We start from the raw sequence: 13,841 nt of genomic DNA on the forward strand, positions 1-13,841 counted from the left end.
GAGAGAGAGAGAGAGAGAGAGAGAGAGAGAGAGGGAGGGAGGGAGAGAGAGAGAGAGAGAGAGATATGAATTCCTGAGACAGGGAGAAAGCGCCACAGTACAGGAGTGGACAAATGTGGATTTAAGGAAGCTCAGTAGCTGCTGGGAAGACTCCTTTTTGGGATGGAAAACCTGTTTCACAAGTTTCTAAGGAATGCTTGCTTTATCTAAGCCACTGGAAATCCTTCTATGTAGTCCATCTGGAACTCATTTCTGAACATGTAGGCTTCCTGAGAGACAATCAGAATGTCATGTCTAAAATTCTTCCAGTAGTAAACAAAAAACCAAAAAATGAAATCCAAAGACAATCTAATTTTATTTCAAGTCATGAGTTCAGTGTATCTTGTTTGGTTTTGTTACAATAAAAAATCTCATGGGTTTCCTTCTTTATGGGCATCATGGGAAGGAAGTGGAACTTGCTGTTAGCAGTACCACCTGGACCACATGGTCACTCTTGGTCAAGTGCTTCCCCTGGCAACCGCAGTGCCTGACCTAGTCATGGGATTTGTATCCCTGCAACCTTTCAGTTCGTTTCCTCCTGTCAGTGTATGAAAGAGGGAGAAGGGGCCAGTGCCCTTTTGGGGCCTTTCCCTGTGAAATTGATGAACCAGCCTGCCTCCATCTTAGGCTTAAAAGCCACTTATAGCAAAGACAAACTAGGCTCATTCCTATTTAAACCTCTTTTCTCCAGAATTGGACTGTGTCACACCTGTAACCTTAGCTACAAATGGTTCTATAGTGCCTTTTCCAGGAATGGCAATTATGTCTTTGTTTCTAAAGATTGTCTATAACCATCTAGCAAGTCTATCTTCTTTCAAAAGGGTTGTTATGATTAACTTGTTATGACCACCATGCTATCATGTCTCTGTTTCTGGAGGTTGTTATGACTAACTTGTTATGCTTATATTCTCTTCCTGTAATCCCACCAAACCCCCCATTGGAATTCCCTTACCTCTAAACTATAGAAACCTTATATTCTTCATGTCTGCTGCTGACCTCTCAAACCCCTCCTTAGGAGGAGGCAGTCCGTATAAAAAAAGCTTGCTTTAGTTAATTTGACCACGATGACGTGGGCCAGTGGTCTTGCTCCTCCCATCTTTGGGATTGACAACACAGGGAGAAGAGACCAGCACTCTTTTGGGGTCTGGGGAGCCCAGCTGCCTTTCCCTGTGGATTTTCTGCTTTTCTGGAAGTGTAGGCAGCTCTTTAAACAGAAGGTACCAATGACTCGTGTCCCTTATTTTCTAGGGGCTTACAGAATACTTCGGAAATCCCAGAAGCCCATTGTGTTAAGGTGAGCTCTTAACATCTGGGGAGTTGGTTGACTAAAGAGATGTGACCCACAGTCTTCCCTCTAAGCCATCTCTCATTGCTCATTGGGCCACTTACCTCTTGGCCGATTGTCACCAGCCTTTAATGTGCAGAGGCAGGGAAGTCTCCTATTCTTTAGGCACAGCCATCTAGGTGGTGATTTAGTGAGACGCCCATACTTCTAGTTTTTCAGGGTGCCACTTGACTGCACCTATCTCAGAAGGGCAACGTCTGTGTTCTTGATTCCACTGCCCCTAAAATCTGACTCAGTTTTTATATCTGGAAGTCTCCCTAGTTCCCAGTCATTGTAGGTAGCCAATGAAACAGTTTTGGTGAGTGTAAAATTTAAAAAAAAATTAAAATTTAAGTAAAAGGAAAGAATTCTTGTTTCCACTGAGCTGGGGCCTGAGACTGGCCAGCTGGCCTCTGGGTGTGGGGATGCCTGGAGGTCCGGAGAAGAAGGCCTAGGGGATGACTCCTGCCCCTCAGCCCTGCCCCTGTGACTTTTATTTCTTGGGTTGCCTTTTGTTCTTTGAATGAAGAATTTTTGCAGCCAGAAGCAGTAGAGCCAGGTGTGGTTGTGAATACCTGTAAATTTGTCTTTGGCAGGAGGATCTAGAGTTCGAGGCTTGACTAGGCTCCATAGAGAAACCATGTCTCAGAAAAAACAGCCACTCAAAGTACATGACGCCCACTTAAATCTAAGGTTGGATGAATAGCACATGGTTCTTTAAGTAAGTACCGTGTAGTGGTAGGACATACACTGAGATAGAAGTTTTTAGCTAAATTTGAATTATTGGCATAGTCTTGATTTTAAAAGAGAAATATGCATATGTGAGGTGTGTTTATGCCATTTTTTTTTAGACAGGCTTTTTCTGTAGCTTTGGAACCTGTCCTGGAATTCAATCTGTAGCCCAAGCTGGCCTCGAACTCACAGAGATCCGCCTGCCTCTGCCCCCTGAGTGCTGGGATTAATTGCGTGGGCCACCACCACCCAATGAGAAGACAGCTTTTGGGAGTCAGTTTTCTCCTTCTTGCATCAGTCCCTAGAGAGCAAACCAAGGGCCTCAGAATAGCAATACCAGCTGAGCCATCTCATGGCCCTGGTTTTTGTCTGCTAAGGAAACCAGCCCTGAAAGCCAGTGCATCCAGCGGTCCATGATGGTTGATAGAATTGACTCTCCTTTGAAAGTAGCGAACACATAAGTGGGAAGCAACTGACCCAGGTGAGGTGTGTATTAGCTCTAAACTGGCAACTGTGTTCAAAAGGAATGGGCCCATTATGGAAGGGGTTTAGAATTTGTATTTCCTGTTTCTTGACAGTCACCTGCATGTCCAATGCTATAGTGGGCTTTTTCATTCTAATCTTACTCCTAGTTTGAGGGAACTGGTTCATTCTTTTCTTACCTGGATAACTAACTTGAAATAAGAATATACTTTGTTTGATCCTGAAATATATTGGGTGTAGGCAGAAGTTTCTGTCCTGCCTGGTCCTGCAGCTGTTCAGTCCCAAAGAAACACATGGAGGCTTATATTAATTGTAAGCTGTTTGACCAATTAGCTCAGGATTATTATTAACCAGGTCTTACAACGTAAATTAACCCATAATTTTTGTCTGTGTTTAATGTGGCTTAGTACCTTTTCTCAGTGAGGCATTCTCATCTTGCTTCCTCTGCATCTGCCTGGTAACTGACTCTTTGCCTTTCCTCTTCCTAGAATTCTCTTAGTCTGGTTGCTCCACCTATACTTCCTGCTTGACTACTGGCCAATCAGCACTTTATTAAACCAATATGAGTGACAAATCTTTATAGTGTACAAGAGCATTGTCCCACAGCAGTTGGTTAGTTTGTCTGGTCCTTCCTTTCTGAGTTTTACCATGTCAGTAATTTAGCTTCTAATCTCCCTCCCTCCCTCCCTCCCTCCCTCCCTCCCTCCCTCCTTCCCTCCCTCCCTTCCACCCTCCCTTCCTTTGTTCCTTCCTTCCTTCTTTCTTTCTTTCACTGAAGGAGTGTATGAGATAGAGAGGAGGTGTGGAGAAACTGGGAGAAACTATAATTAGGATATATTGTGTGAGAAAGGAGGATCCAGTCCCTTTCTCTCTCTCATTAAAATAAAACAGACTTCTAAGCGATAATAACCAAACATGTCAAAATAAAATATAGTAAGATGAATCAAAAACTTTCATATTGAAGTTGGATACAGCAACCCAACAGGAGGGAAAAAGTCCCAAAAGCAGGTACAAGAGTCAGAGACTCATTCATTTTTCTCAGGAGTCCCATAAAAACACCAAACTAATAGCTACAATGTAATATATATATATTGGATTTTTCGAGACAGGGTTTCTCCATAGCTTTTTTGGTTTCTGTCCTGGAACTAGCTGTTGTAGACCAGGCTGGCCTCGAACTCACAGAGATCGCCTGCCTCTGCCTCCCGAGTGCTGGTGCAAACCTGTGTAGGCCCTGTACTTGCTGCCTCAGTCTCCGTGAGCTCATGTGCATCTTGCTTAGTTGATTCAGAGGCCCTTGTTCTCCTGGTGTCGCTGTCTCTCCGGCTCTTACAGTCTTTCTGTCACCTCTTCTATGGAATTCCCTGAGCTCTGAGGGGAGGGATTTGGTAGAGACCTCCAATTTAAACTCTGCATAATGTCTGGCTATGGGTCTCTGGATCTGTTCCCATCTCCTGCTGGAGGAAGCCTCTCTGATGAAGACTGGACAAGGCACTGATCTATGACTATAGCAGAATATCACCAGGAATCAGTTTTATCTATCTGTCTGTTTATCTATCTATCTATCTATCTATCTATCTATCTACCTACCTATCTATCATCTATCTATCTATCTATCTATCTATCTATCTATCTATCTACCTACCTACCTATCTATCATCTGTCTGTCTATCTATCTATCTATCTATCTATCTATCTATCTATCTATCCATCCATCCATCTCATCTATCTGTCTGCCAGTTGTCTTTGGTTTTACATTAAGTTTTACCTTAGGTATTTACCTTAGGACTGTCTAGTCTCTGCTTCCTTCTATAGAGTGGGTCTGAAGTCAAATCAGACATTGGTTGGCTGCTCCCACAGTTCTGTGCCACCATTGATTGCATTAGCATATTGTGCAGACAGGACAGATTGTAGGTCAAAGGTTGGTGTCCACATTTCTCTTTCTGTAGTTTGCAGAGTCCCTTCCCTCACCAAAGAGATGAGAACATGGGCTGAGGACTCCATGTAGGCACCAGCTCTCCATGTTCAATGAGCTGTGTGAAATTTAAAGTCACTTCAGGTCAAATGACAAGAATTGATCTCGAAATATGAAATGCTCCTTCTCCTTTGATAATTTATAAAATTCATAACTTAGAGATAGAATTTATTAATACAGTAAAATGACCATTTATAGATTTAAAAATTCTTTTCATTATATTATGAGTCTTCTCTTTTTCTCTCTTGAATTTTTCAGTGACATTGACCAGCAGTACTTGAACTATATATTCAGGTAAGACAGAATTTACGTCTTTTTCAAGAATAACGTGTATCCTGCTTAGAGATGAGTTTTTGATTTTCCAATAATACTTTGATTAGTGAATTTTAAACAAGTTGGCCTGCTAGGAAAGCAAGTTTAAAATGTTGTGAGTTGATCACAATCTGAAGAATCCAAATGGTTGTTCTTAGCCAAAGCAAGAAAAGCCTGTTTGGCCTGAGCTTCAGAGGGTTCCACACTTCCCCCTGGAGGTGCCCACACCTTTGCTTCCAGACTGCATCCTGAATCCCTTGTACAAGTAGTTCTGAGCTTGACTCTTGTCTACACACACACACACACACACACACACACACACACACACACACACACCTGCCTCTTCCTCCTGAGTGCTGGGATTAAAGGCGGGGGCCCTCACACCCGGCAGTTGGCCACTGCTGCTCGATGCTGGAAAATCTGCACTCTGCTCAGATTTATGGGTTGTCCCTGTCCAGGCAAGCATGGAGCATAGTCCACCAAGGGAGCGGCTTGTTTTGGTCTCTCAATATTTTGGGAGATGCAATGGGTGTAAGATTCTCAGTCTCTGGCAGAAATTCTTCCTCCACTGAGTGAATTTGCTCCTGACTCTGACTCATTGCTGCTCCCACCATGTGCTGCCGCTGTCGACACCACCTAGAAGTGATTATCTGCATCAGAACCCATTGTGAGCATCTGTTGTATGCCTTGTACTGCTTAAAACCCAGAGGTAAATAAGACACGGTTCTTCCCTTGAGAAGTACAGTGTAGGAATAAGGAGAGGGCTAATGCCTCTTTTTTTCCCCTTCGGTTCAGTTGAATGAATAAGGCCACCGTACAGGGAAAGATTGGCCAGAGAGCTGAAAATAACTGAAGCTTCTAAATGCAGGTTAGTCTGTCTGCATTTTGGAGAATTTAGGTAGTAGATGAGAGTGTCCTTGTATTGTAAATTACTTAGAATCTTGAGTTCCCCCAATGCATAAAATATAAAATTACTATAATGTTGTTGACACATCTCTACTTCTTTGCTCTCCAGGGAAGATTATGCACAAGTCTGTGAGACAGAAAACATGCAGGCTAGTGTTTGGAGATCACGGTTCCCGTAGGTTGTCCCAGCCTATGTCCTGTAAGCACCGAGATGCTTTCTGTCCCATTTACTGTTTCATTCTATTACTAGGACAGTTCCTGGCCAGGCCCAATGGCTCAGGCCTATGTTTAGCTACTGAGGACACTGAGGCAGGGTGATCCCAAGTTTAGTGTCCGTCCTGGTGCAAAGTGAGTTCAGGGGTAGCCTGGGCAACTTAGTGAGACTTTATCTCTAAAACTCAACAGTAAAAATAGGAATGAAGTTATAGCTCAACAGTAGAGTACTTGCCTAGTGTGCATATGGAGCACTAGGTTCAATCAGCAGTAACACACACGCACACGCGCGCACACACATGCACTCACAGAGACACACAGGGCACATACAGAGAGACAGATGTTGGAGGGAGCCCCTTGTTCATTCCCGGCTGTTTAGACCTGAAATAATCACACAGAAATTATATTATTTAAATCACTGCTTGGCCTATTAGCTCTAACTTCTTATTGGCTATCCTCTTACATCTTAATTTAACCCATTTCTATTCATTTATATTTTACCGTGAGGCTCATGGCCTACCAGCAATGTTCCAGCTGGCAGTTTGTTTTGTTCCCCTCTGGTGGCTCCATGGGCATCTCCTGACTCCACCTTCTTTCTCCCAACATTCAGAATAGTCCCCTCCCCGCCTAGTTCTGCTCTGCCCTATCACAGGCCAAGTCAGCTTCTTTATTCATTAACCAATAAAAGCAACACATATACAGAAGGACCTCCTACACCAGACACACACACACAGACACACCACACACACAACAGACACAGACAAACATGTACACACACACAGACATCACACACAACAGACAGAGATAAATACACACACAGATAGACACATTACACACAGACAACAGTTACAAACACACGAATACACATTTAGCACTCAGTAAATATTTTATCAAGGAGTAGGTTTTAAAAAGATCTGCTATTTATCAGGTATTATATACTAGCATAATTTTTATATTAGCACATTTTCCTCTTTAGCCTTTGTATGTAATTTATAATCTTAGAACTCTAAGGGGTTTCAAGTTACATTTTTCTTCAGACATATTCTTACCACAGATACAGTTTAAGCCCATCAGAACCCATATTGAGGATCAGCTGTATGCCTGGTTGCTTGTAATCCCAAGAGGAGTAAAATATGTTCTGCTCCCCGGAGGGCACAGCACACATGTGGGGCAAGGCTGAGTTTGTGGAATTGCAAAGAGGGTTTAGAGAGTCAACTCAACTGAATGGAGTGATCCTGATCGTATTTAAGGTACCATGGCAAGTCTTAGGAGACACTTTCGGGTGGAAAAGGGTTCCGTTATCCTGCTATGGAGCAATAACTCCTGAAAGTCTGACCAAAGAGTTAAAATAATGAAGGGTATATGCGAAGAGATGTACCGAGCCCATGCAGAAAACTAGGCACCATCAGTTCTGTAGTGTGTGTGTGTGCGCGCACGTGTGCGCATGTGTGTATTTATGACCATGTATAAATCCTGTCTTACCATCTATAGGTTCTTAAATAATGGGATGCAGGGCTTGATCCCTCCACTTTCCCATGAGTCTTCTCTTCCCACCCCTGCTGTTCTGAGAGCATTCCATTAAAACAATCAAGAGCATAGATAAGGTAAACACTGCTCATCAGCAGGGGCTTAGCTAGCTCGCATCTCGAAGCCAGTCCCTGGGGTCAGCTTGACCCTGTGTTTTAGAGGGAGAGTCTGGAAAATCAGAAATGCCCACATGCTGTCCTTGAAGACTGTGATATAAACCAGGATGTTGGGTTACTCTGAGATACAGCCAGGGTGTAGACTGAGCAGAGGATGCTGGGCTACTCTGAGATACAGCCAGGGTGTAGACTGAGCAGAGGATGCTGGGCTACTCTGTGATACAGCCAGGGTATAGACCTGAGCGGCCTTCCTATCTGTGGAAACCCAGATCTTACACTTATATAGCAAGGTTTGTTTGTTTGTTTGTTTTGCTTTTTTGAAATAGGGTTTCTATGTGTAGCCCTAACTGTCCTGGAACTCACTCTGTAGACCAGGCTGATCATGAACTCACAGAGATCCGTCTACCTCTGCTTCCTGAGTGCTGAGATTAAAGGCATGTGCTACCACTGCCAGGCATAGACAATAAATTTTATCCCTATCCTGTATCTAGATCAGTTGCCCAGATGACAGGGAATTTTGCTAAATGCAGCAGCAGCAGCAGAAGGTGAGAATTCAGCCCTTTGCAGCTGGGCTTCAGGGAGCAGTAGGAGTCCAGGGAGATGGAGAGGCTTCCAGAGAAATGACGTAATGCGAGATTGACCCACACCAGAGAAGCCCTCCTTCCTGTCTCTCAGCACTTGGCTCTATTGACTGAACATGGCCCACACCAGAGAAGTCCTCCTTCCTGTCCCTCAGCACTTGGCTCTATTGAGTATCTGCTTAGGGAGTTTTCGGCTGTGCAGTGGACGGATGATACATTTGTGAATGTACACAGCTCATCTTTTTTTTTTATCAAATTTTTTCATTTATTTTACATATCAACCACACTTTCCCCTCTCTCCTCTCTTCCTATTCCCTCCCCCTACCTCCCATCTATCCCCCACACCTCCTCCTCCTCTGTTCAGAAAGGGGCAGGCCTCCTATGGTAGTCAAGAAAGGATGGCCCCCCAAGAGAGAGACATGCATGGATCTAATCTACATGGAAAGTAGTAAAAGACAAGATCTCCTGAGTAAACTGGGAGCATAGGGACCATGGGAGAGGGTTGAAGGGGAGGGGAGAGGCAGGGAGGGGAGCAGAGAAAAATGTAGAGTTCAATAAAAGCAATAAAAAAAGAAAGCATGACATATCACATTGAGGAAGGACCAAGCTCCCCCCCTCTCCCCCCATCAAGGCTGGGCAAGGCATCCAGCATGAGGACTAAGTCCCCAAAACCCAGTTTAAGCACCAGGGACAGGTCCTGATCTCATTGCTAGGGGTCCCACAAACAGCCCAAGCTACACAACTGTCACCCTCGTTCAGAGGGCCTAGGTCAGTCCCATGCCAACTCCCTAGCTGTCGGTTCAGAGTTCATGTGCTCCCACTAGTTCAGGTCAACTGTCTCTGTGGGTTTCCTGTCATGATCTTGACCCCAGTCCCTGACTGTAAAATTCCTCCTTCCTCTTTTCAACTGGACTCCCAGAGCTCGGCCCAGTGCTTGGCTACACAGCTCATCTTATGACAAAAATACCCTTAGCTCACACTCAACAGCTCGCTTTTAGATTGCAACCTATTTGTAGCTTGGAACTTGCTTTGTTTAGCTTTCAAATAATCATTGTAAAAAAATGAGCATTATAATAGGCCAGCCAGGGTCAGGGAAGGTGACAGGTGAAGGAGGGCATGAGACCCTTCTTGTCCTGAGCAGGAGCCCTCTTGCCCACAGGGAATGTGTATTTTTAATGCATTTTGTGTGCTTGAGAAAGTGTTCTTGCCTGCTTTGCTGAACTTTATGTTTTGTTTTTCAGTGTGGCTCTCCTGGCAGTGGCGTCTCATCCCACAGGTAAGCACTCTGTGGCTCGCTTACAGTCCCTGTCCACTTAGGGCTCGGGGCTGCTATCTCTGAAGACTGTGTGACAGATATGAGGTTGTGAATGCTCCATAGGCGGGAGCCGAGTGACTCAATGGTGAAGTACTTCCCTAGCATGTTTAGGGCCCTGGGTTCACACTGCAAAACAGGAAGAGGATTTATTGCCCATGAGTTTATTCTTATCCCTATTTTTTTTTTAAAAAAAGTTTTACCTTATATTTTGAACTTTGAAAATTTTAATTAGCCTACAAAATGGTAGGTTCGGTTATGACACATACAAAGATATTACTGTCCTTTACTAATGACCGCACCCTGCTATTGTCCCTTGTCCTCCCTGGGCCACTTTCACTGTCTCTTCTTCCCCAAATAGTCTACTTCCTTCATGCTTTCATGTCATGTGTGTGGGTTTATATGCTTTAAGCCTAGGATCCACATGCAAGAAAAAAATGTGATATGATAATCTCTAGTTTTGTCCATTTGACAAAATATTTTCCTTTATGGCTGAATAAAATGTGTGTGTGAGAGAGAGGGGGGGGAGGGGAAGAAGAGAGAAAGGAAGGGAGAGAGAGAGAGGGAGGGAGGAAGAGGAAGAGAGGGAGAGGGAGAGAGAGAGGGAGGAAGAGAGAGGGAGAGGGAGGAAGAGAGGGAGAGAGAGGGAGAGGGATGGAGGGAGGGAGAGGGAGGGAGGGAGAGGGAAGGATGGAGGGAGAGGGAGGGAGTGCAGTACAGACTGAGCTGTCACTTGTTTTGTTTGCACTCTTCTGAGATCTCTTCCCTGGCTACCCAGAGCTGTTCTTCTGTGCTAGTTTTAAAGTATTTGGCGAAACAGTTCAAATTCATTCTATTTCTAGTTAGTATCATTTAAAATGTACCTTTATTTTTGTGTGTGTGTATGTTTGTGTCTAGTGTGTGTGTATGTGTGTGTGTGCACCTGGTGTGTGTGTATGTGTATTTGTGTCTAGGTGTATGTGTGTGTGTGCACCTGTGTGTGTGTGTGTGCATGTGTGTATGTGTGTGCGTGCGCGCGCACGTGTGTGCATGCATTTGTGTGTTTTTCACTGTGTGTTGCAGCCAGAGAGCATGCTCAGCAGCAGGTGGTTCTGAGGACTGGATTCAGCTAATCAGACTTGGTTGCCAGTGTAGCTGTAGAGTCCTTCCTGCTCTCCCTGCCAGCATCATTTTAATATAATTTTTGTCATAGTTGCCACCCGATCTTTTTAATGCTGGGGTAGTGAGTTGGTTCTCAAATTATCTTTATGTTGTTGTTGCCTCGGCTGCTCTGAGGTCGTTTTTCAGGTTAGGAATTTCCCCAAATGCTCTGCTCTGTCACGCAGTTTCTTTTTACCGTGGACGGTTTTGGAGTACTATTAGCTGTTTTCTATCGCAAGTAACACAAACCCACAGACCTGGTAAATTATCTTTTTTAAAAAAATATTTATTTATTTATTATGTATACAGTGTTTTGCCTGCATATATGCCTGCAGGCCAGAAGTCACCAGATCTCATTACAGATGGTTGTGAGCCACCATGTAGATGCTGGGAACTGAACTCAGGACCTATGGAAGAGCAGCCAGTGCTCTTAACCTCTGAGCCATCTCTCCAACCCCCAAGGGTAAATTATCTTGTGAAAAGAGGTTTATTTTAGTTCCAGTTCTGGTCCAGGCAGGTCACAGGGCCACTTGTTTCTTGTTGGGTCACTGGGGTTTCTAGGGTGAGGGCTGGGCCCTAGCAGGCCAACCATCCATGGACTAATTAAGAAGGTAGGTAAGAGGCCAGGCCCAGGAAGAGGATGGAATTGCTGCAGCCAGGTTGGGAAGAGAAATAAGTAAAGAGGCTCAGTGAGCCTCCATACCCACATAAGATAAGAATTCTATTAAAATGATATTACTTTAGAATGCTTTCATTTCAACTGGTGGTGGGGGTGCACACCTTTAATCCCAGAGGCTGGTGGATCTCTATGAGTTAGAGGCCAGCCTGCTCTATAAATTGAGTTCTAGGACAGCCAGAGCTGTTATACAGAAAAAAAACCCTGTCTCGAACTTTTTTTTTTTAAAGAAAGGAAACAAACAAACACTAACTAAGTAAGTCAGGCAGTGTTAAATTATGGGGCGGGGCAGTGCCCTCACCCCGTTACCCCATTTCACCATAGCTCGTCTCTCAGAGACCCCACTTCTCATCACTTTTTTTTTTAAATCCTCCTTTTACTTCACAAAGTAGGTTATTCTTGAGCATGAGTTTTAGAGGGACTTGCTTCTGATCATCACAGCAATGGTACCGCCACCGAGGACCCTGCTGAATGCCCTCACCATTGTCGCGTATCCCACAAAACTGTCAGTGCTAAGTGCTTTCTCATCTGTCTTCTCAACCACCTCTTTTCAGGCTTTGGGCCTTACAGATGTTTAAGGCGCCTCTTGCCTTTCAGATGGAAAGTTCCACTCACAGGATCTCCCAACCTCCCTGTTCATTTATCCCTGAGTTAGTCTCGGTGGATTTGTGTGTGTGTGTGTGTGTGTGTGTGTGTGTGTGTGTATTTTTTTCCAGTCCATCGAGATCTGTTTGTCCTTCAGCTAAGAGATTATGCTTTTTTTCTTTCCTTCCTTTCTTTTGATTTTTTTTTTTTTTTGAGACATGATTTTTCTGTGCAGCCTTGGCTGTCCTGGAACTCACTCTGTAGACCAGACTGGTCTCCAGTTCAGAGATCCACCTGCCTCTGCCTCTGAGAGTGCTAGAATTAAAGGCATGCAACACTACCACCTGGTGAGATTATGCTTTAAATATATCACCCAATCATCAGAGCTGGGAGGGATTTCAACAATAATCCCTAGTGCTACCCAAATCTGCAAGTAAGGGAGCGGAAGCTCAGAGGAGTTGAGTGCTGTGAACAAGATGAGGCTGAGCAGGTGTGTAGAAGGAGACCTGGAGCTGAGGACATCTCACCTCGTGGCCGTGACCAATATGAGGCCAAGCAGGTGTGTAGGAGGGGACCTGGAGCTGAGGGCACCAGCTGTCGTCAGCCTGTTCTTAATTTCTGCTTTCCTGGGGCCCCTGTATGTTATTATTAAATGTCCTGAGCAAGCGAATACATTTCTAGGACACTTGGGCCTTGCTTCCTGCAGCTGCTTTTGTTTTCAAACATAGATGCTGGTAATAGTTCATCCGTCCTGGCCACCGATCCAACCTTTTACCTTGAGTTACTGCTAAGTTTTTAGGTCAATATAAAAATGCCTTGGATGCTGTCTGGGTCAGCAGTCTGAGAGTGTAGAGTGGTTTGCACAGAGACTTATCTTCAGTGATCATCAGTCTCTCTTTTCTGGGTGTGCAAATGCTCTATCATCACACAGCAGCGATGGCTACAGAGCTGTGGCTACGCTGAACCCTGGAAAGTGTATATTTTCAAAGGGTGAATTTTATGGTATGAATTCTATCTCAACCAGAAGGTATGTCAGAGACAAAAAGAAAACTCCAATTTGAGAACTAATTTGGAGTGCGGTCATACTGGAAGAGGAGTAATTTTCCTTCAAATTTTGTTTGTCAGGGCTTGGAGGTGCAGACACTCGCTTAGCATCTGTAAACTTTGGGGTTCAACCCCTAGAATGAGAGAGAGACAGAGACAGAGACAGAGACAGAAAGAGAGAAAGAGAGAGAGAGAGAGAGAGAGAGAGAACCACCACCCCTGCCCCTGAGGTTTGCTTTCCATTTGCTCTTCAGACTTTAAACCATTGCATGATAAATGAGGGTTGGTCTAGATTAGCATCACTGAGTTATAGAGACCAGTGTGACACATGTAAGCTCGTCATATAGAAGGAGTCCATCTGTGACTTCATACTAACCAAAGTAGAGTCATTAAAAAGGCTGAATATAGGAAATTTAGATCATGAGAAGAATTTTTGCAGAGCTAAAGTTGGCTGTGCCTCTTATATCAACAGCAAGAATAACCTTGACTTCCCTTGCTATAAATGCCTGAAACTCGTAGGAAATGAATGCCCCCAAATTTCCAAAGTCCTGGATGTCTAGTGTCATAGTCACTGCAAAACCCCTGGCAAAGGTAGACGGTGAGTAAATGCCAGCAGCATTCAGAAGCTAGAGCCTTCTGTGTACTAGTAGCAAGTTCACGATCTAATTCTTGGGACACTGTAAACCACACTGCCTTCCTCGCATGTTGATTGAGTAATATAAAGGTGTCTTTGTTTTGTATGTATGTATGCATGTATGTGTGCATATGTATTCATGCTAATGTGTGTGCAGATGTGCACATGTGTGAGTATGTGAATGACTGACAGCCCAACTTTGGATGCCATTTCTCAGGACATCATCCATGTTGTTCTTTTGAGAC

General features: G+C 44.2%; 1 protein-coding gene across 1 annotated transcript in view; it reads left to right on the forward strand.

Annotated features, from left to right (window-relative positions):
- Positions 1-13,841, forward strand: part of Tmem241 (transmembrane protein 241) — a 134,740-nt gene that overhangs the window by 50,122 nt on the left and 70,777 nt on the right. The window contains exons 10-12 of the mRNA XM_050160723.1: positions 1,288-1,333; positions 4,809-4,844; positions 9,447-9,481. Of these exons, the coding sequence (XP_050016680.1) occupies positions 1,288-1,333; positions 4,809-4,844; positions 9,447-9,481 (117 nt within the window). The remainder of the gene's footprint in view (positions 1-1,287; positions 1,334-4,808; positions 4,845-9,446; positions 9,482-13,841) is intronic.

Source organism: Alexandromys fortis, unplaced genomic scaffold, assembly GCF_014885135.2.
Source record: "Alexandromys fortis isolate MF-2015 unplaced genomic scaffold, M_Fortis_MF-2015_v1.1 scaffold_104, whole genome shotgun sequence".
In the NCBI taxonomy this organism is placed as follows: domain Eukaryota; kingdom Metazoa; phylum Chordata; class Mammalia; order Rodentia; family Cricetidae; genus Alexandromys; species Alexandromys fortis.